Consider the following 19,744-nt stretch of genomic DNA (forward strand, 5'->3'; position numbering starts at 1 on the left):
GTACATAATAAGTATAGTTGAACACATCCACTTCACGACCCCCTCCCCCAGCGATCTTTTTTAGGCTCCATAGTTCTGCCTTTTCTAAAACATCACAGTGTGGACATAACACATACCCCTTGTTTTACATCTGCTTTGTGAATCTTGAGAGCTTGGTGCCTCATTTTTTTTTTTTTAATACTGAGTATTATTCCACATCTGGATGCGCGGTTGTTTGCCCCACTGTTTGGGGGCCATTCATCTAGTGAAGAACAGTGTGCATGGTAACGGATAGTTTCTGTTCACATCTGTGTGCAAACTTCAGTGTGGATGTGTCTACTGGGTTAGGTGGAAGAGTCACCTTAGTTTTGGTTTGAGGTTCTGTTTGTTTGTTTTGAATAGCCTTAGTTTTATAAGAAACCACCAATCTCTTCCAAAGGCCTGCACTGCTTGGGTCCCTGCCAGCAGTGAGTGACATTTCTGCCACTCCAAGTCCTCCCCAGCGTTTGTCGTGTTCTGGATTTGGCCGGATAGGTATGTAGCAGTGGCCCGCTCCTGTTGTAGTTTGCATTCCTCTGGTGACAGATGGCGTGAAGACTGTCATGTGCTTGCTTACCTCCGTGTATCTTCTTCAGTTAGATGTGTGTTGAGGTCTTTGGCCCATTTCCAGGCTGTATGACTCGTAAATCTTACATGTGGGTTTGAAGCATTCTTATTTATTTTTGTTGGAGAGCAGTCCTTTCTCAGATGTCTTTGTCAATTTCTCCCAGTCAGTGGCATGTTTTCTCATTCTCTTGATGATATCTGTTTTCTCTTGGAGCTGAAAATTTTAACTTTAACACACTGAGCTCTTTAGTTCCTCCTCTCACAGACCATATCTTTGGTGCCCATGCTGGGTTTTCCCACATTACCTCTGCGAGGTCTATAGGTTTGCTTACTACACCCCACCTGAGACTGTTTGACTTGATGGTGTGCAAAATGGAGGGGCTGTGTCCACATGTCCAGCTGTCCCAGTGTCATTTGTTGACAGGCCTGCTACACCATATTGCCTTTACCCCTTTACATAAAAACATGAATACATTTTTTGGCTGTTTCTGAGCCCTTTGTCACGTTCCACTGGTCTGTTTGTCTATTCTTTGGTCACCCCTACTGTCTCTAGCACTATAGCTCTATCTTGGGGTATGCCGGGAATCCCCCCAACATGGTTCTTCTCCTTCCAAGCAGTTGGCTCTTCTGGCTCCTTCTGCTTGCCTGTAAAGACCTGAGACTCTTAGCATTGCCACCTGCAAGAATAAACTGCTGGAGTTTTGGTTGGGATTCTATCAGTTCTGTAGATCATGTTGGAAAAACCAGAAATTTGGCACAGCCATCTGCCCATTAGTTAGCGCTTCCTTCTCTCTCGTCAGAGCTACCTGAGACACCGGTAGGGTTGTGCGCACCTGTAATACCAGAACTGAGAAGACTGAGGCAGGAGCATCATGACTTCCAGGTTAGCCTGGGCATGAAGCCAAGTAGTATCTGTTTAAAAGGAAGGAACAGGGAGAAGCAGGGAAGGAATGGGGAGGAACGCTGGTAGATTGTTCATAGAAATTCTATATTAAATTGAAGAAATTCTGTTTCTTCAATTAGTTTTTGTCACAAATGGGTTTTTAATTTTGCCAAATATTTTATACACTTACTGATATGATTGTGTACTTTGCTTTTTTAGCCTGTTGTTGCAACGTGTACATTAAATACTTGGTGTTAAACCAGCCTTAGAATTGACTTTATTTATTTCTTTATTTATTGAAATGGGTCTCTCTGTGTAGCCCTTGCTAGTCTGGAACTCTCTAAGACCGGGCTGGCTTCAAGCATGAAATAATACTCTTCTGCCCCCCAAGTTCTGGGGTTAGAGGCACGTGACACCACACCTGGCTAGTGCGATTTATTTTTAAATGTTTGACAGTTCTGGGCCTGGTGCCTTGCAGAGGAGGAACATCTTAATTATTAACTCTTTTTTTTTTTAATAGAAAGAAGGCAGGCCAGGATTTTGATTTCTTTTAAGTCAGTGGTTCTCAACCTTCCCAATCCCATAACAACCCTTTTGTTATGATAAAGCATGGGATTGGATATTGGTGGGTGGATCCAACCCAGTGTGGGTAAGGTAAGGGACAAACAGGCTAGGCAGACAGAGTTTATGTGGGGAGTTTTGTTAAGAAAAAGAGAATGGAAAAGGGGTGGGGAGAAAGAGGGCAGACTGTCCTCTGGGGACAGGAGCAGTGGAAGAGAAGAGAGAGAGAGAGAGAGAGAGAGAGAGAGAGAGAGAGAGAGAGAGAGAGAGAGAGAGAAAGAGACAGGCAGGGAGAAAGAGAAAGAGAGAGGGGGAGGGGAGAGGGGAGAGAAGAGGCACAAAGACCTGCCTGACTCTTCCAGAGGAGTGGTGGGAAACAGAGCAGGAATGGGTGGAGCTTGTCTCTTAAAAGGAGGCATAGCACATGCACACAAACTACATAGTGAAGCACAGACTACATAGTGGTGTAGCAGCCATAGGACCCTGGGCTGAGTGCATCCCGGGTGATGGGGGCAGGCCAGCATAATGCCTGAATCCTAACATTCCCACCTTTTGTTTGTTTTAAAAAGGTGAGGGAATTAAAGGGGAAAGCAGGTAGGACAGATGGGGGCACTGAGTTCTCAAGACTACTTCCTGCTGATTTGTGGGCATTGAAACCTTTGGAGGACCTGGGAAAGCTGGGATGCTGGCCATGTCCTGGGGTAGTTGGTTGTTTTACTGCTGCCCAGGCTATGTAGACCCATTGTCTCTTGGACCTGGCAAGATGTTGGCAGAGGACAAGGTTAAGTGTAGGGGAAAAGATGTTTCCTTAGGTCCTGGTAATTGAGGGAGGGGATGTCATGATGAGGGAGCATGGTGTCAGGCAGGCAGACTGGAAGGCATGGTGATGGAAAAGTAGCTGAGAGCTCACATCTGATCAGCAAGTTGCAGGTCAAGAGAACAAAGCTGTTCCTGGCATGGGCTTTTAAAACCTCAGAGCCCATCCCAATGACACACTTCCTCCGACAAGACCACATACACCTACTCCAGCAAGGCCACACCTCCTAATTCTGCCCAAACAGCTCCACTAACTGGGGACCTAGCATTCAAGCACATGAGCCTGTGGGCGACATTCTCATTGAAACCACTACACTCCCCTAGAGCTTAGTATTCCTTACCGCTAATGCAGGGCTGCTGCTCAACAGCATTGTACCAGTACCAGTCAGGCGGGAAGGACACCCGGTGCTACCACAATGTCCTGATTCCCCCTTCCTGTCGCCATGGCACTGCTGCCGCTCATCTCAGTTACACAGACAGATGTAGGCATCCACGATCACAAACACTGTTACTCTGAACAGATTGTTAAGCTAATTAAGAATCAAAAAAAAAAAAAAAATAGGGCAGGGCAGCAGTGGATAAAAGCATTAGCCAGGCAAGCCTGCCAACCTGGCTTCAATCTCTGTACCCACAATGCCAGGTGTGGGGCTGAAGACGGCTCAACAGTTAAGAGCATGTACTGCTCTCCAGGGGACCTAAGCTGTGTGCCCAGCACCCATGGCAGAGACTCACAAGCACCTCTAAGTCCCGCTCGGGGGGATCTGACGCCCTCTTCTGACCTCCATAGGCACCTGAACTTGTGTGTGCATACTCGCACAGACACATACTCATTATTTGAATAAAAGGCTTTTTCTGTGTTCATATTGTTTTCCATCTTCAGTCTCATCGTGCAGACTCTGGTTGCTTCAGCTTCCAGCCTGCTAATCCCCTCATGCTACCATGTCCGTTTCAGCTGTTTGCTCTGTCCAGACTGTTTTTGCCTTTAGTCAGTCGTGTATTTTCATAGATAGAAATTATACCCATGAAGAAAATTCTATAAATAGGCCTTACTGGTGCAGGGGCAGAGAGGATGAGGGGACAGGGGCCCCCTCTAGTCTCGGGACCTCAGGACTGTGAACTTGACTGTCTCATTCCCTCCCCACATGGGTCTGTGGGCAGGGCAGGTGGGTATTTCACTTTGCCGGATCAGCTAGCCCCTGACAAACCCCCAACAGGTTAGCTCTGCTCTCTGCCTTGCCTGTGTTAAGAGAGTAGCTGGTGTATCTCACAGTGAAGCCTCCGCTGGTTCTGGAAGCAATGGGGGTTTTTCCTCTGAAACTCACTCTAAGACCCTAGTGGAGCTCTGGGCTGTGAAGCTCACAAAAGCCTGAGAGCTTGATCCTCCTCCAGGATCTTTTCCTCTTGAGGCCCCCTCTGTTTGTTGCTATGCAGATTTCCTGCTTGGTGCCAGTTCCCTTGGGCTGTCTGCTTTCTTACAAGTCCTGCCTAGCCTGCCTGCCACTTCCATGTGGGAAACAGTTTTTTGACCTGTGACCTCAACTAAGCATTATGGAAATAGGTGTTCGTGTATAGATTTGAATTATCATGCAAGGAAGGATAATGCCGAAACAAAAACCCCTTTCAACAAGAGGTTTGTAGAAACTGCGCATTGACATCCCAGTGAAAATAGACAAGCTGGTCTCTGAGCTGGGGAATGTGTTTTGTGCTGCTCTTGTTTGAGAATGATAGACAAGAGGCTGGTGAGATGGCGCAGTGGCTAACCGTGTATACCTCTTATTGAGTCCCCGGATTGGTTCCCAGAACCCACACCAGGATACTCACAACCACCTGTAGCTAGTTTCAGGGACCCAATGTCCTCTGGCTTCTGTGGGCTTCTGCAGACACACACACATGGGATGAATGAAAGGAACTGGAAGGGAAGGGAAGAAAAGGAAGAAAGAAAAATAGATAAACTGGTGAATCCATTTTGCTTCTCATGAGATGAAAATTATTACATTGGACCATCACAATGGCTGAGTTGGAAACTGGTGCTTGCTGCCACGCCTGACGACCAGAGCTTGGTCTCTGGGCCCCACATAGTGGAAAGAGAAAACTGACTTCCACAGGTTGTTTTCTGTGTCCTGGCTACACACATGCGCACGGCACACATGCTAACTAAACAAATAAGTAATGTATTAAAATACTTTTAAAGGAAAAACTATTGTATTATACTATCAGGAGATCAGAGTCCTGTGAAACCCTTCTGCAGAGCTGCCCAGAATGGGACGTCTTTGGTGGGCTTCAGTGCCTAGCTGAAGTCTGTGCCATTTGATGCAGCAGAGAGTGAGAGTCAGCACAGTCCCAGCTGGAGATGTGCTTCTCCTGGCAGTGTCTCTTAGACGTTCTGCCATCTTAGTCCAGAGGTGTGTTGTCGTATATATCATAAATAACAAAAACTTAGCTGTGCAAAAATGGTTATGCCAAAACTCAGCTCAAGAAAGGACACGCCTCATTAGACAAGAGCTAACGCTGGGCAGAGTGAAGGTGTTTGCTGCCAAGCCTGGCTCCTTGGGTTCAGTCCCCAGTCCTCACGATAGCAGAGAGCTGACTCTGTAGTTGTTCTGACCTTCACATGAGCACCTTTAGTGCAGCCGGGGAGAGGTGAGCAGAAGGGGCGGGCAAACCACTGCTTCACTTAGGAAAATCAACCCGAACCTGAACTTGTAACTTCCCTGAATGTAAGGGACTTGTTGTTCAGGAACCCCTGCTAGATGCATTTTAACTGTAGCTTTCTCTCCTCCCTCCCTTCCTCTTCTTCATTTCTATGGTTTTAGACACATTCCATCCTCTAAGAAGATTAGTTGTTTCCAGGAGGAGAAATGCCTGATACCTTTCACAAGCTGCTTGTGTTCAGCAGGTTAGCTCACAGCCCTGGAGGTCCGTGCGTGAGTCCACACACCCCAAGAGGATTAAGTTTTCCCACAGTTTCCTGTCTTTGCATTAAACTTCTGTCTACCCTAGGTATATGCTGTCTGTCCTTCATTCTGTCCTGGCTGCCCCTTCTCTGCTCCCGGGTTTGTAGGCTACACAGTCATCTGCAGAAACAAGGGCTTAAAGTCCTAGAGTTCAACTAAGATCCAACAACAACAACAAAATCCACTCCCTAAATAAGTCATCATTAGAAAGACCTTTCTTACCACTTGGAAGTCTGTCATGTAATTCCCATGCCCATTCTTCTGAGACACCATTCTCATTGGTGAGGAATCAAACTCTTAAGGGTAAGGGAATCCTGTCTTTATTAAAGGCCTTTTATTTTGTTGCTGTTGTTTACTTATTTTGGTTTTTCAAGACAGGGTTTCTCTTTGTAGACCTGGCTATCCTGGAATTCGCTCTGTAGACCAGGCTGACCTCAAACTCATAGATCTGCCTGCCTCTGCCTCCAGGGTGCTGGGATTAAAGGTGTGCACCGCCACCACCTGGTGCACCTGTGTTTATTTTTAATTTAAAAATTAACCTAATTTCTTTATTGACTCTTTGGGAGTTTCACTTCATGCACCCCAGTTCCACTTATGCCCCTGACCCCGCACATCCTTCCTTCCCCACTGCAGCGGCTCCACAACAAAAATCAAAATCAAAACAAAACAAGCAAACAAAAAGGAAAAGAGAAGAAAAAGGAAAAAAAAAAGAAAGAAAGAAAACCTGCGCTCCTGCCTCTCTAAACTTCTTCCTTTGTCCTGGTGGCAGTGGGAGCCAGGCTGTGTCACACAGTATATTGTCTTTGTCCAGTCAGCTTTACTTGCTAATGGCCATTGCAATGAGTCACTGGTTTGGTTCAAGGCCTCTGATTTCGGGTACACCATCATCGCTGGGTCCTCACTGGAACTCCTCCACATGCATGGGACAGAGCTGGCCCTGATGGTATAGGTGTAGGGGATCTGGCCCCACCCCTCGCCTGAGCAGAGCAGCTTAGACTGACCAGCTCAGGTACCACCCAGGCCGTCAGCCAGGCCTAGGGGTTGACCAACCCTGACATCTGCTCCATCTAGGACCTGCTGTGGAACAATAACTGCAGGATCTCCATGACTCGGGCACCTGTATTTCTTAAGTAGGTTATACTCATGGCCCTAGGGCAGCCTTATGCAGTACCCATAGTGTGCCTGAATTTGTTCTATGGCCAACCACAAGACACAGTGTGAACACTTCTGCCCTGCAACATAGTACCAGCACTGAGCTGGTCTGGGGATTTTCATATGCAGAACACCGAAACTGTAGGAGGAGTACACGGCTCTGAATTCATTTTCCTTTCTTTTTCTATTTCCCCCATCTTTTAAACACAGTGTACGTACTCAGTCTGGATATTTTTTTAAAATCAGTTTTTACCAGCCATTCAGAGCTCTGTGGGTTTTTTTTAATGAGTTACAGGATATATGACTGCTTGTAAACGTAGCATAATATGGCCACATGGTCCCCCATCAGATATCTGTTTTCACGGTTTCCTGCTGCAGTGGTTCAGGGAACAGTCTTTCGTCTGTGTTCGTGCTGCAGACAACTGCATAGAAACCTTCACACGTGAAATTGCTAGTTGTGATGTTGATGTTTTTCCAAAAGGAGAATTTTTTTTAAATTTCTATTTCTTAAGTTACTGCTTCTCAGGTATCTCTTCACATGTCCTCTGATGCCTGGATGTGCCCGGTGTCTGTTGTCTTTTTCACACTCTTCTCTGCGTCTCTTCTGGGTTCTAGGGTCTAAAGATCCTGCAGCTCACTGCCTTGCTCTTCATTGGGCAGCTCCCGTGATCACTGATCCATGGGTGTGACAGTCACATGTTTTGCTCTGAGCGTTCTCGTTCTCTTGTCAAGGCGACTGGCCTTTGATCTTCCTTCCATGTGGAGGTAACATACTTATGGGAGTCCTGTCCGCATCCTGACTGCTCAGATGGACTCTCACAACATGTACTTTTGTACCCAGAACCCGATATTAATACACGGAGTACCCCTCTTCTAACCACAGTCTCTCTATTGGTTCACCTCTCTCTTAAATTCTAATATCCTGGATTAATTTTACCTGTTTTTATTTTTAACTTTGTATAAAGGTTATGCAGGGCGTACAGATTCTTCTTTCTCTGTAATGTGTTTGACGAATGTAATTTTAATTTTCATTGTTGATATGTAGCATTCCATTCCTGAATATACTTAAGTCTTTTATTCATCTACTATTAATGGTTACTTAAGTGATTTCTAGTTTGGTTACTGTGAGTAGTGCAGCCAAGAACACTTTCGTTTGTGTCTTATGCTCCTGCGTGCATATCCTTGTTTAGGTACCCAAGGGTTACTGGGTCATAGGGCATATGTGTACCAGACTTCTCCTCTTACTCTCTTTTGATTTATTCTTTGTGTCTCTCACATGATGCATCTCGATCCCCTTCATCTCCTCATCTCTTCATACTCACCCTCTGCCTCTGTAACCCTCCCCCAAAATAAAAATAAAATTTAAGAGAAAAGAAAAAGAAAAATCTTGTCATGGAAGCTGTAGTTTGACACAGTGAGTCACACAGTAAACCCTTTATCCATTCATCTTTGCTTGCAAGAGTTCATTGCAAAAAGTCATTGGTTTGTTTTGAGGCGCCTGGCTTCTACTACACCATCTGCTACTGGGCCCTCGCTGGGTCTGCTCTCGGATATCCTGTTGTTGCCCTGTGGTAGAGATCCTGCAACTTTGGATCTGCAGGACTGGCCCCTTCACATGCCTTTAGCAGTTTATAGATGGGTTGGATGTTGGGGTGAGCCAACTCATAGCCCTGGTTCTGGGCCTTGGTAGTTGCAAGGTTGGTCAGCCTGCCAGCTCGCTCTCCCGGTCCCTACCACCAGGGTGAGCTCTCCAGTGTTGCCCCAGAGGACCAGTTCTCCTGCTTTCTTGCCCTCAGGGCCAGCTCTCCCACATATACACCGCCAGGGCCAGGCGAGGTGCAGGGGCCACTAGCACTAAACTTCTTAAAGTGAGGGTCTCATCTTAGACTTCAGGTGAGTCCCAAGTTTCCCACATCGTTGCTAACACTGCTGTGTCCTGACTTTTATAACCCTTTGGTGGGCTCAGGGCATATTTCACTCGGTTCGGTTTCTCTGGTCACTTGTGGCGATTGTCCTCATTTGTGATGCTCCTGCTAACAGTGACTTTCCCATTTCTAACAGTTATGTTTTTAAAATGGTTTTTGGCTGGAATGTCAGATTTCTAACACACCATTTTGTTCTGCCTGTTCCCTTGATCACTTACCATTTTTCCTCGACTCTTCCCTCTGTATTTATTTTGTAACAATGAATCTTGAGCCCAGGAGCTTGAGTCCTGTAGAACATTCAGTGAACGTTCATGAAACTCACTTTGTTGGGAGAAGTTGACGTCTACACGGACGATGATGTGGCTCTCCCAAGCAGAGGCAAGAATAAACACTCTGTCCTTCTATACTCTTTCTTAAAGATTGTTTGAAAAGACAGAGAATGTGTCTGTGTGTCTGTGTCTGTGTCTTTTTCTCTGTCTGTTTGCCTGGGCAGCTGTCTTGTCTGTTCATGAGTGCAGAGGCATCAGATTGCCTGAAGCTGGAGAACAGACAGTTTTGAGCCACCTGATTGTGGGTGCTGAGAGCTGAACCCAGGTCCTCTGGAAGAGCAGTCAGTCTCTTGACCTCTGGGACATCTCTCTAGCTGTTCTTACTTTTTTTTTTTGCCTGTCAGGTAGCATTTTTACCTATATTTATTTTCTTTTTAAAAAGTTTTACCACATTTATTTACTTATTTACTTATACTCAAGCAGCTGGTATTTTTTAATTTTCGGGATGCTATGACTCAGCATAGCCGTCAAGGCATTATGTGTGCACTGTGTCCATGCCATGGGGCGCATATGGGGTCTGAGGAAAACGTGTAGGAGTCTCTTCCTTCCTTCCACCCTCCGGGCCCTCCCTGAGGATTGAACTTGGTCATGAAGCATGGTGACAGCCACCTTTGTCTGCCGAGCCACCTCCCTGCTTTAAACAAGTGATTGTTAGAAATAAGACCCTCTTAATGTATGTTTAAAACTACAGCTCCCTTTCTAAGTGTGCCAATGTTTTTGCAGGTTCTTGATCAATACGAGCGGGAAGGATTTGCCTTCCTAGCGAAGGTGTTTAACTCCTCACATTCCTTCTTAGAAGACTTGACTGGTCTTACTCTGCTCCACCAAGAGACCCAAGCTGCTGAGGTAAGAACACAACATTTCCATCTTAAGGATTGAGGTTTGCAATCTGCCTGACTCTTGCCACTATGAAAGAGGATAGAGTGGTTGATTTTAGCATTTTTTTTCTGAAAGTAGCACCTTGGTTATCAGTGGCACACGCTGGTGCTACAGTGTCTGCTCTGTAGCTGCCGAACGCACTAAGTCAAGGCAGAACAAATACAAGTCTCTGACTTCTGAGCATCATTTGTTTCTGGAAGGTGTACTTTGAGCACAGCTGTTGGAGAACAGTCTTGAAGGTCTCTGTCAAAACATAAGTCTGTGAGGACCTTGGACTCTGGCTGTCATCAGAGAAAACATGGCCTGCTTGCGGTTGACAGTCTTAGGTACCAGCACTGACCCATTGTGAATGGCCCTGCCTGGCTTTGGAATTGTGCAGGCCCCCGCTCTAGAGGAGGGACTGACAGAGGTGGCAGTGAAGCCCACAGTTCCTCCAAATGGGTGGCTGAGAATGAGGGCAGCATCTCACCCAGGGAATGGCTTTCTCCTGAAGAGGTCACAGCACTTCCCTGACTATGCAGGGGAGCCCTTGCATTCCATTTTCTGCAGACCTGGCTCAGGGCTACAGAGCTGTGAGTCCTGGTCATTGATAAACACTCCAGGGATTGCATCCACACGCCACTGAGGAGGTCCCAAGTAGTCAGGGCATGGCCAACCTGGACCAGTCCTGGCCAGCCAGTGGAATAAGGGCTACCGTTTGGAGGAGTGGGATGAGCTCTGAGTAGAAGAAACCATTGGAAAAAACAGAATACACTGTGTGGGCTCCGTGAGCAGGCTAGAGTGAGATTGACAGGCACACCCAGGAAACAAGGCAGTCTGCCCCTAGCGCTTGGCTCAGAGCTGAAAGCAAATTTTCTCCTGTTGAGATGCTGAAGTGTTAAGCAGATGTGGTGCTTTACTGGTGTCTGGTACTTAGAAGCTGGAGAGTCCCTCCTCTTCAGGAAGTGAATAGCATCTCTAGAGGATTCCGAGAGATGAAACTGTCCCCTAGAACTAAGACTGGGGTCCCAGGCAGGTTTCAGAAGGCTTTGCCGATGGTTGCTTCTGTGGCCTGGAACCTGCAGGTCTTGGCAGATCTGACTTCACTGATGAGATGGCAAGAGGGCTTTGCCAAGCCAACTGAATTAACTTCTTGAGCTACTCAGAAGAGCTGTAGCAGAGATTTCCTTGTATCTCACTCTAGAGATAGACCAAATGCCAGGGTAATTGACTCAACCCTTGATCACATCCTGTTAGTCTGCATTTTACTGGCTCAGTTGGTCATAGCCTTCTCTAAGGCCCAGAGGAAAAGAAGTTCCTGCCAGCCATGGTGGCAATAGGCTGTGGGCAGGAAGGACAGAACTTTGTCTGTGAACCTGAGTGAGTTTTTAGAAGTTCACTTCACCAAGTTAGAAATACCCCATAACATTTTAGGTGAGCAGTATTAAGCCATTTAGCCTATGAGCCAGATATAGCTTGCAGCTGTGGCATTTTGGAGCTTGCCCTGTACGAAATTTTGAAGAAAGCCAGAATTTTAAAATCACAACTTTTGCATAGAAGTCTCAATTTCCTCATTTCCAACATCTTTAAAAAATCAGATCTGGCATCTGCAGGCACGTGCTCCTTGACTAGAGGGAGCCAAACGGCACATTTGGTATAGAAATGACGCATCAGATGCAGGCTTTGAAGGCATAAAATGTGTAATGGTTGAGGGTGCAGCTCAGCGGTGCAGGGCTTCCTGGCACGTGTAAGGCCTGGGTCCAATGCCAGCACCACATTAGGAATGTCTATAGAAACACAGTTGTCATGCCTGTCACGTGGCTCCGTTCCCTTTCCTGGAGACAGACAGATGCTATTTCTTCATCCTACAACCATGTTCTGGGTTAATTTCATGCTCTGGTTGACAGCCTTTCTGGGACCTTGAGTCTGTAACCCTTGGCTTACCAAAGCTCTAAATAGAAAGCTTTAAGAGAAGGGCAAAATATAGCGCTCACCAGGGAACCTGATAGCAGTAAGAGTCACTGTGTCACCTGAAAAGAGCATGTGCAGGAGAATAAATACAGATGTTTGAGAGTAGCTGGGGATACAGCTCACTGGTAGAGCACTTTCCTAACCTGTGTGCCCCAGGGTAAGAAAGAAGATCAGGAGTTCAAAGTCATCCTCAGCTGTGTAATGAATTCAAGACCAATCTGGGCTGCATGAAACTGTATCTCAAATGCAAACAAAAACAAAAGCATCTGCTATATAAATACAGTGTTTTTATTTTTATACTTATTTCTGGTGAATTTATAGATGCTCAATAGGAAAATATGAACTTCTATATTTTAATGCACCCTAATGAAGATCATAATTTCCATTTCAATGAACTTGGTGTTTCAAAAGACCATTAAAGAAATATGCATTGTTTTATTACATATGTTGTTTATAAAAGAGTTTAAAATTTTTTGTGATGCTGGAGCTCAGGACCATGTGCATTTGTGATTGTGTGTATGTGTTGATGAGTGAATGTATGAGTGTATGTATATGTGTATAGGTGTGTGTATGTATAACTTTTTAAAAATTACTGAACTTTTTCTGAAGGTCTGACACCGGGCACCATGGTGGTTACTGGGTCGGGATAATGAGACAGTAGCACTCATGGGCTCGTGTCACTGTGAAAAGTGGAGGTGTCAGCAGTGAGCTGAGGTGCTGTCAAAAATGTTCAGCCTCTACGTAGGCAGTTAGTCCTGAGCCTCAGAGTCAGGATGCAGGAAAGCCTTTTGGGGAGACAGCCACCATTCCCTTTAGTTTGAAGGATGAGAAGCTGTCTTTATAAACAGAAGTTGCTTTTGGTCATTGAAAGACTGGGGAGGAAGGGTGCAGTGCCCCTGGCCTTCCTGTCTTTCAGAGCACGTGACAGCCACAAAACCCATTCTCTCTTCAAGTGTATAATTCTGTAGTTTTTAGTTTTCCCTGAGTGGTGTTATCATTGCCCCCCATTTGCACATTTTCATCACTCCCAGAGCTAAACATGCCCATCATGGAGCCACTCCCCTTTCCCTGCCCTTCCAGCACTCTTCTCTGGAAAGTTCTGTGTTCATTTTAGCACCTGTGTCTCCATTCAGTACTGCTCCTTAAAGAAGGAAGAGTGCCCAGCTGAACCTGCTGGAGGCCACATGTCCCCTTGTTTGCACAGAAAGGGCACCGTGATAAAGATACAGCCAAGCAGGGTCATCTGGATTCAGCGAGACTGACCGTGGCAACCCTAGCTTTGCTGCCCACCACCCTTCCTTCCAGTGTGTTGTCATTCTTCTGATGAACTAAAGTGAGTTCATTCAAGGTCACTGGTACCTGACCTGCTATGGAGAGCAACAGGCAGTGGAGGGGGAGGAGTTAAGAAGCATGGTTGCAGATGGAGCTTGGGGCCCACCCTAGAAAAATGCCTTGGTGGTAGCAGTATGAGGGAGAGTGGCTGGATGTCATTAGAGATGGGGTTTGAAGGTCAAGTAACAGGACCAGTGAACCAGTATGGCAGAGAACAGGGAGTTTTTATATACAGGCTCTCACTGTGTAGCCTTGGATGGCGTGGAACTCACTATGTAGACCAGGCTGACCTCAACTCACAGTGACGCGCTCGCCTCTGCCACCCAAGTACCAATCCAAATGTTTGTAATGTGAAATATGTATGGAGGGTTAATTTTATTTCACACTAAAAGTTGAGAAGCATCCATGGAAAGGCCATTTGCCTTATCTTGTAAAGATGGCACCTTGAACAGACACCACATCTTTAATCCCATCCAGCTGTCAAATGATTTCGTTTTGCCCATGGAGTATTAGAAGCCCCCACAGTGGAAAGGCCTCGTTCAGCTTCCTGTGCTCTAAAAACTTGGCCACAGGGAGGCTGCTTTCACACTTTACCTTCGAGGCTGAACTTCCTGAGAGTGCTGGCTCTCAGAGACTGGCCTTGATTCCCTGGTCCTTCATCTGGCCTCTTTGCAACCTGAGGAAACGGAAGTTGCAAGCTGATGAACCACAGGGTGTTGCAGTCACAGATCTGCTGAGGAGTTCCCCAAGTGTTGCTTTAATTGATGGATTTCTTAAGGAAAGTCTCATTCTGACTCAAACATGCAAATGTGTTAGCCTCGTTTTATGAAACTGGCTCAACTTTGCCTCCAGGGTTATTTCTCATCCTGGGACAAAATATCAGTTTCCATGTTTTTATTTTATTCCAACTGTGGGTTCAGCATCGTGCTCTGAGAAGCGCCAAGATATATTTTTCCACTCCATTGAACTAAAGAGAAAAGGATGACTCCTAAGAGGGCTGATGAAACAAGCCGTGTTGGTCCATCCTCGGGAGATTGGGATTCCCAGATCCCATAGCCAGAAACTAGCCATTCTCCTGCCTCCAGGATTCGCCCAAGATCATCTGCCCCTCACTCAGGCCTCTTGGCAATACTGGCTAGTGCACTGTGGCTGATGTCATTGTCATCCTGTTCTTAGCACTGTGCTCACGGCATTTGTGCCTTCACGTTTTGGTGAAGCCACATGGTTTTTGCATATTTGGGGAGTTAGTTAGTGATAATAGGGAAAGGAAGTTGAGCACTAACTGTTAACACAACCACACAGCCCCTTGCAGGCTGGCAGATACATCCGGAGCTGAGATTCAAGCTCTGCCTCCCTGGCTACAGACTTCTAGAAGGTGAAATGCCTGTTGTCTTCACAGCAAAGTCACAGGAGGAGCATGGCAGTCATGCGGTGTGACTTCTTCCTCTGCTGCTCAGTCAGCCACGCCGCTAACAAGTGTCTCTGCCCGCCTCTGCGCTTACCCCCAGTTTTTGGCCCCTCGCCCTCACAGCTGGTTTTGATTTGGTTTCTGTGGAGTAGTTTTTTGTTTTGTTTTGTATTTAACAACAGTCAGATATTTGTGTACAGCTTCATCAAGAGCCTCTGATGACAAATATGCGCTTGGAGGCCAGTAGAAACTGTGGGAAGCCCCGTGTCAGCACTCAGACCTGTGTGCAGTGCGGAGGGCTCACTGTGGGAACTGACGAGCCTGTTCGTGCACCTAGCTCTGTCTTCCCAGAGTCCCCTGCTAGCCCTTCTCCCCTGGCCGGTCCTGGGATGGTGCCCTGCCCTGATTTTTCCTTATGAAGCAATCCCTCAAGATCAGCTTTGGCCTCTCCCCTGAGTGAGGGGAGGAGAGGCAGAAACTGCAGGCAGAGCCATGTACTGCTTAGCTTGGAAGCTGGAGCCTGCCTTTTGAAATCCAGCTTGGCAGCATCTCATTGAGAACCCGCTGTATAAAGTATGTCCCGTGTATTTGCTGTCGGAGTTATCTGCAGAGATTTGAGGTGTTTATATATGTGGGCACTAGGGATGGTCCTATTGAAGAATAGACAGCAAAGTCTGGGTGGAATCCTACCTTCCAGAGAGGAGGCTGGGTGGTACAATCTATTTAGAGGCCATGGGAGAGAGAAAGGGGGACTCACATGCTACAGGCAGGCAAGACAGCTGAACACTGGAACAGTCCTCTAGTCCTCCTTAAATCATGGAAATAGAATCCTCCTTAAATCGTGAGACTCTGGTTCTCCCTAAACCATGAGAGTCAAGTCCAAGAGACATAAAACCATAAAGACGTCAAGATATTACATTAACCTAGGAAATATTTTTAAACCTAAGTTGGTCATGTCAGAGAGGAATTAAATCTGGGTTTGCCTGACTGGTCCTCAGCTTTGATTGACAGTTGTATATATCTTCAAATCATGAAATCATGGATGCATTTTGAGTTGATGGGGAAGGGGGGTTTCAAGATGGAGTCTGTGAGCCAGAAGGTGGAAACAGTGAAATTGTGGGGCTAGGTAGCCCATGGGTCAGACATAGCTGACCCTGGCTTCCTGACTCAGCAATGGAAGGCCCCTAGAGGTGTCCTTACAGCCTGTCCTGTCCTTGTTTTTCTAGGGGCTATATTTTCACAGCTGACCCTTCTCATTTGCAAGCAAAACAGCTGCCTTGTGTTGAATTTGGGGGGATTCCATATTTTAAGACTGTAAAATTAAATGGATTCGTAGCTCTGAGATTACAGTTTTGAACCCTCTCAGTTGGCTGTGGGGCTCCGGGATGGCAGGGATAGTTCCGAAGGTGTGTGTGTGCGCTTTAGTCCAATATCATTGACACCTTCAACTAGTGTTTATCAGCCCTGCAAGGCTCCTGGTGCTATAGAAGCAAAGAGGTACCAGGGGCTGTGCTGTGTGCTGGGGGAGAGAAGATGTGAGCGTGACAGATCATGTGGCCAAGGGCACAGTCTGGCATGTGGTTCTTTTGTTTCTGTGGGATCTCAGGAGGGACTCATGCGAGAGGAGGCTCCAGGAAAGAGCAAGCATTGGTTCTTAGAGACTGGAACTCAGGTATAGGAGAGGAAAACAGCAGGGATTCCATGTGTGCCTGTGGCAGAAGAGCCCCAAGGCCTGTGAGAGGAAGACAGTAGCCAATACTGTCGCCACAGCAGACTGCTCTCCTGCATACCTGCAGCCATCTTGTGAGGAAGAAGAACCCGCTTTAGAGATGAGGCTGCAGAGGGACAGAGGGATGCGCAGATATGCTGATTGCGTGCTATTGAACTTCGCCGTGTGAAGCCTCCATGCACATAGTTAGGTTTTACAGTACGCCTTGCAGGCTGAGAGCAGAGAGGATACCGCAAGCTGGATGCCGAAATGGATCTAACTTACAGGGAGTCTATGCTTCCATACTAAGCCTAGAAGTTTCCACAGGCAGTAGAGCGCTTTACTGGTCTCTCACCGCCGACCCTCTGGTAGGCTGTCTGTGCTGCAGCATCTGCCACGTCGCTGTGCCTTCTTACTCTCCCGCTGGCCTCTAATAAAATCCGAGGGTCCCTGAGAGGTTTTCTTCACTGTTAAACTCATGACTCATCTGGAATACCGCCCTGAGAAGAGCAGTCTGAGGAGCTTTCTATCTGGGCTTCTGTCTTCCCTCAACTGGAGGGGAAATTAAGAGCTGATCACCATTTGTGGTTACAAAGCTGTGTGGGTATTTTTGTTTTTGTTTTTTGTTTTTTTGGTTTTGTCTTGTTTTGTTTTTTGTTGTTTTTGGTTGTTTTTTCAAGGCAGGGTTTCTTTATAGCTTTGGAGCCTATCCTGGAACTTGCCCTAGACCAGGCTGGCCTCGAACTCACAGCGATCCACCTGTCTCTGCCTCCTGAGTACTGGGATTAAAGGTGTGTGCCATCACTACCTAACAGCTGTGTGATTTAAAAAAAAAAAAAAAAAAAGCTAGAACTAGGTAATAGGTTTCTGTTGTCTGTGTGCTGGGCATGGAACCCAGGGCCTCACACCTGCTGAGCACGCGCTCTGCCACTGAGCCTGACTCGCAACCCTTGTTTTGTTTTAATTTGCTAACTTAAGGTGTTTGCGTTTATCCTACCTTAAGCCTCCTTGGAAGAGACCCCACCTAATTCTGCTTGGCATTTTATTAAAAGGAAAGAAACTTGGCTCCGTAAAAGAGTTTTCAAAATAGTTGATGTTCATAAAAGATTGCGCACATAAACACTCGTGTTACTCCAGTCAGCCGCGCCGAGAGCATTGACGTGTGAAAGCGCCAGTTCAGAACCAAGCTAGTTTGTGTTTCTGTGCCCGGATCCTTGTTGACACGCTTTCCCTCCCCTCCCTTCCACTCCCTCCCTGGTGACCTGTGGGATTAGATTTCACTCCATGATAGCAGGGCCCACTGCAGCCCTAGTAATGTAGGCTTGAGGATCTAGGATAGGCCAGTCCAGAGAAGGCCTGGGACCTGCATGCTGGGGGTAGCGGTGGAATTTTCTCCTGGCCTGCCACTATGTATATATCACTTCCTCTTGCCTGAGTTCACCTGGGATCTGAGATACCCCTAGCTACAAAAGTGCTGGCACATTTTAAAAATCTTTAGAAGACGAGGAGCCAATGAGATGGCTTAGGAGGAAAACATGCTTGTCATGCAAGCCTGTCAACCGGAGTTTGATCTCCAAGACTCTGCTTAGATCTGGGAGCATAAATCTGTGCTGTCATTCCTACAGCAAGATGGAGGATGGAGACCACAGAATTGCCCAGGATCTGATGGAACGCTAACCTGGAGTACACAGCAGCAGCAATGGGATGAGGGAGTTGGCCTCAAAAACAGGTGGAAATAAGGAACTCCCCAAAGGTGTCCTCTGCTCCCACACATGTACTCTAGCACCAAGTACCTAAACACACACACACAAACACACACACTCAGAGAGAGAGAGAGAGAGCGAGTAATTTGAAAACTTAAAAATGAAAACCTTAGAGATGATACAAATTTAGTTAATGTAAGCTAAGTACAAGTGAACCAAATGGAAACCTTTTCTCAGTTTTTTTGTTTTGTTTTTGAGAGTGGATTTTTCTGCATATCCCAGGCTGTTTTGGATCTCGCTCTGTAGACCAGGCTGGCCTGTCTCTGCCTCCCAAGTGCTGGGATTAAAGGTGTGCAATCACCCAGCTCAGTTATTTTTTTAACTAAAAGTGATTCTTAATATCCACGCCAAAGACCTTTGAATTTTAAACAAGCATTAACCATCCCAGAATTTGTATTAAGTGAGTTTTTTTTTAGTGTTAGATTAGCAACAGTGTATGTAAAATATGTCAAAGAACTGTGTGTAAAAAACAAACAAAATAACTTCTTAATACCAAAGAGTAGCAACTGCTTGGTCAGTTCATGACAATGGGACATTCTTACTGGTTCCTCGGAGGTCACTAGCTGGTGCAGCTTTTCCTCTGCAGAGTCCCACAGATGTTCCCTTCATCATCAAGGCCACTGAATGCACAAATCTGCAGATGTGCCAGCCCCTCAATAAAGTGGAAGAGCTTTTGCATGAATCCTGCGCATGTCCTTTCCTATGCCTAAAATCATCTGTCCGTCACTCATGACCCCTCAAATGAAGCCAGCAATGTATCGTTATCACGGTGTATCACTTAAGGAATAATAAAACGAAAAAGTCTCGCCAGGTATCTAGATTCAGCACTCAGAAGACTGAGACAGAATTGCCATTTCAAGTTCAGTCTCAGAGAACAAAGCAGTTCCCAAGCACAGTGATACTGCACATCTGTAATCCCAACACTTGGGAGATAAAAGCCCTCGAGGATCATCCGCTCAGGGCCAGCCTAGGCTACATGGGACCCTGCTTCAAACAAACAAAGCAAAATCCTGTCTCTGTTCAATGAGAGGATGTTTTAAGTCTTTCCATCTGCACTTGATTGAGTCGTGGCTGTGGAACCGGAAGAGATGGAGGCTCATAGTCCATCCTTCTCTTGCTGTGTGGTCCCCAACTTTTTTCAGTTCATTCATCTTGTCTCAGCCTGTTTACTTCCCAGTGAGATCTGCCTGGGACCCCTGCTGAGCTTTCTAACTGAGCCTTCATCTCCTTTGAGAAATGGGTTCTGACTGGCAGGGCCCAGGTGCACCGGCTTCTGAGAGCACTATATGCCTCTCTGACAGGGGAGAATTTGATGCCCAAACTGCTTTCTGAACACTAAATGACAAAGATCAAGGAAATCCCCTCCTGCTTGTCTTTTCTGTTTTAATATTTTAAAGTGATCCACAGCACATGCAGAAAAAACACCCTGTTCTCCACGGCTTCGTGAACGAAGTACGATGTGGCCCTTCCCTTCCCAGCTCATGTGCTGCTGACTGCAG

General features: G+C 46.4%; 1 protein-coding gene across 3 annotated transcripts in view; it reads left to right on the forward strand.

The window, feature by feature from the left end:
• Positions 1-19,744, forward strand: part of Atg7 (autophagy related 7) — a 211,666-nt gene that overhangs the window by 117,822 nt on the left and 74,100 nt on the right. For all 3 annotated transcript variants that reach the window (XM_050148302.1, XM_050148303.1, XM_050148304.1), the window contains one exon: positions 9,929-10,051. In XM_050148302.1, coding sequence (XP_050004259.1) covers positions 9,929-10,051 — 123 coding nt within the window. The remainder of the gene's footprint in view (positions 1-9,928; positions 10,052-19,744) is intronic.

This window comes from Alexandromys fortis, unplaced genomic scaffold, assembly GCF_014885135.2.
Source record: "Alexandromys fortis isolate MF-2015 unplaced genomic scaffold, M_Fortis_MF-2015_v1.1 scaffold_59, whole genome shotgun sequence".
NCBI lineage: Eukaryota > Metazoa > Chordata > Mammalia > Rodentia > Cricetidae > Alexandromys > Alexandromys fortis.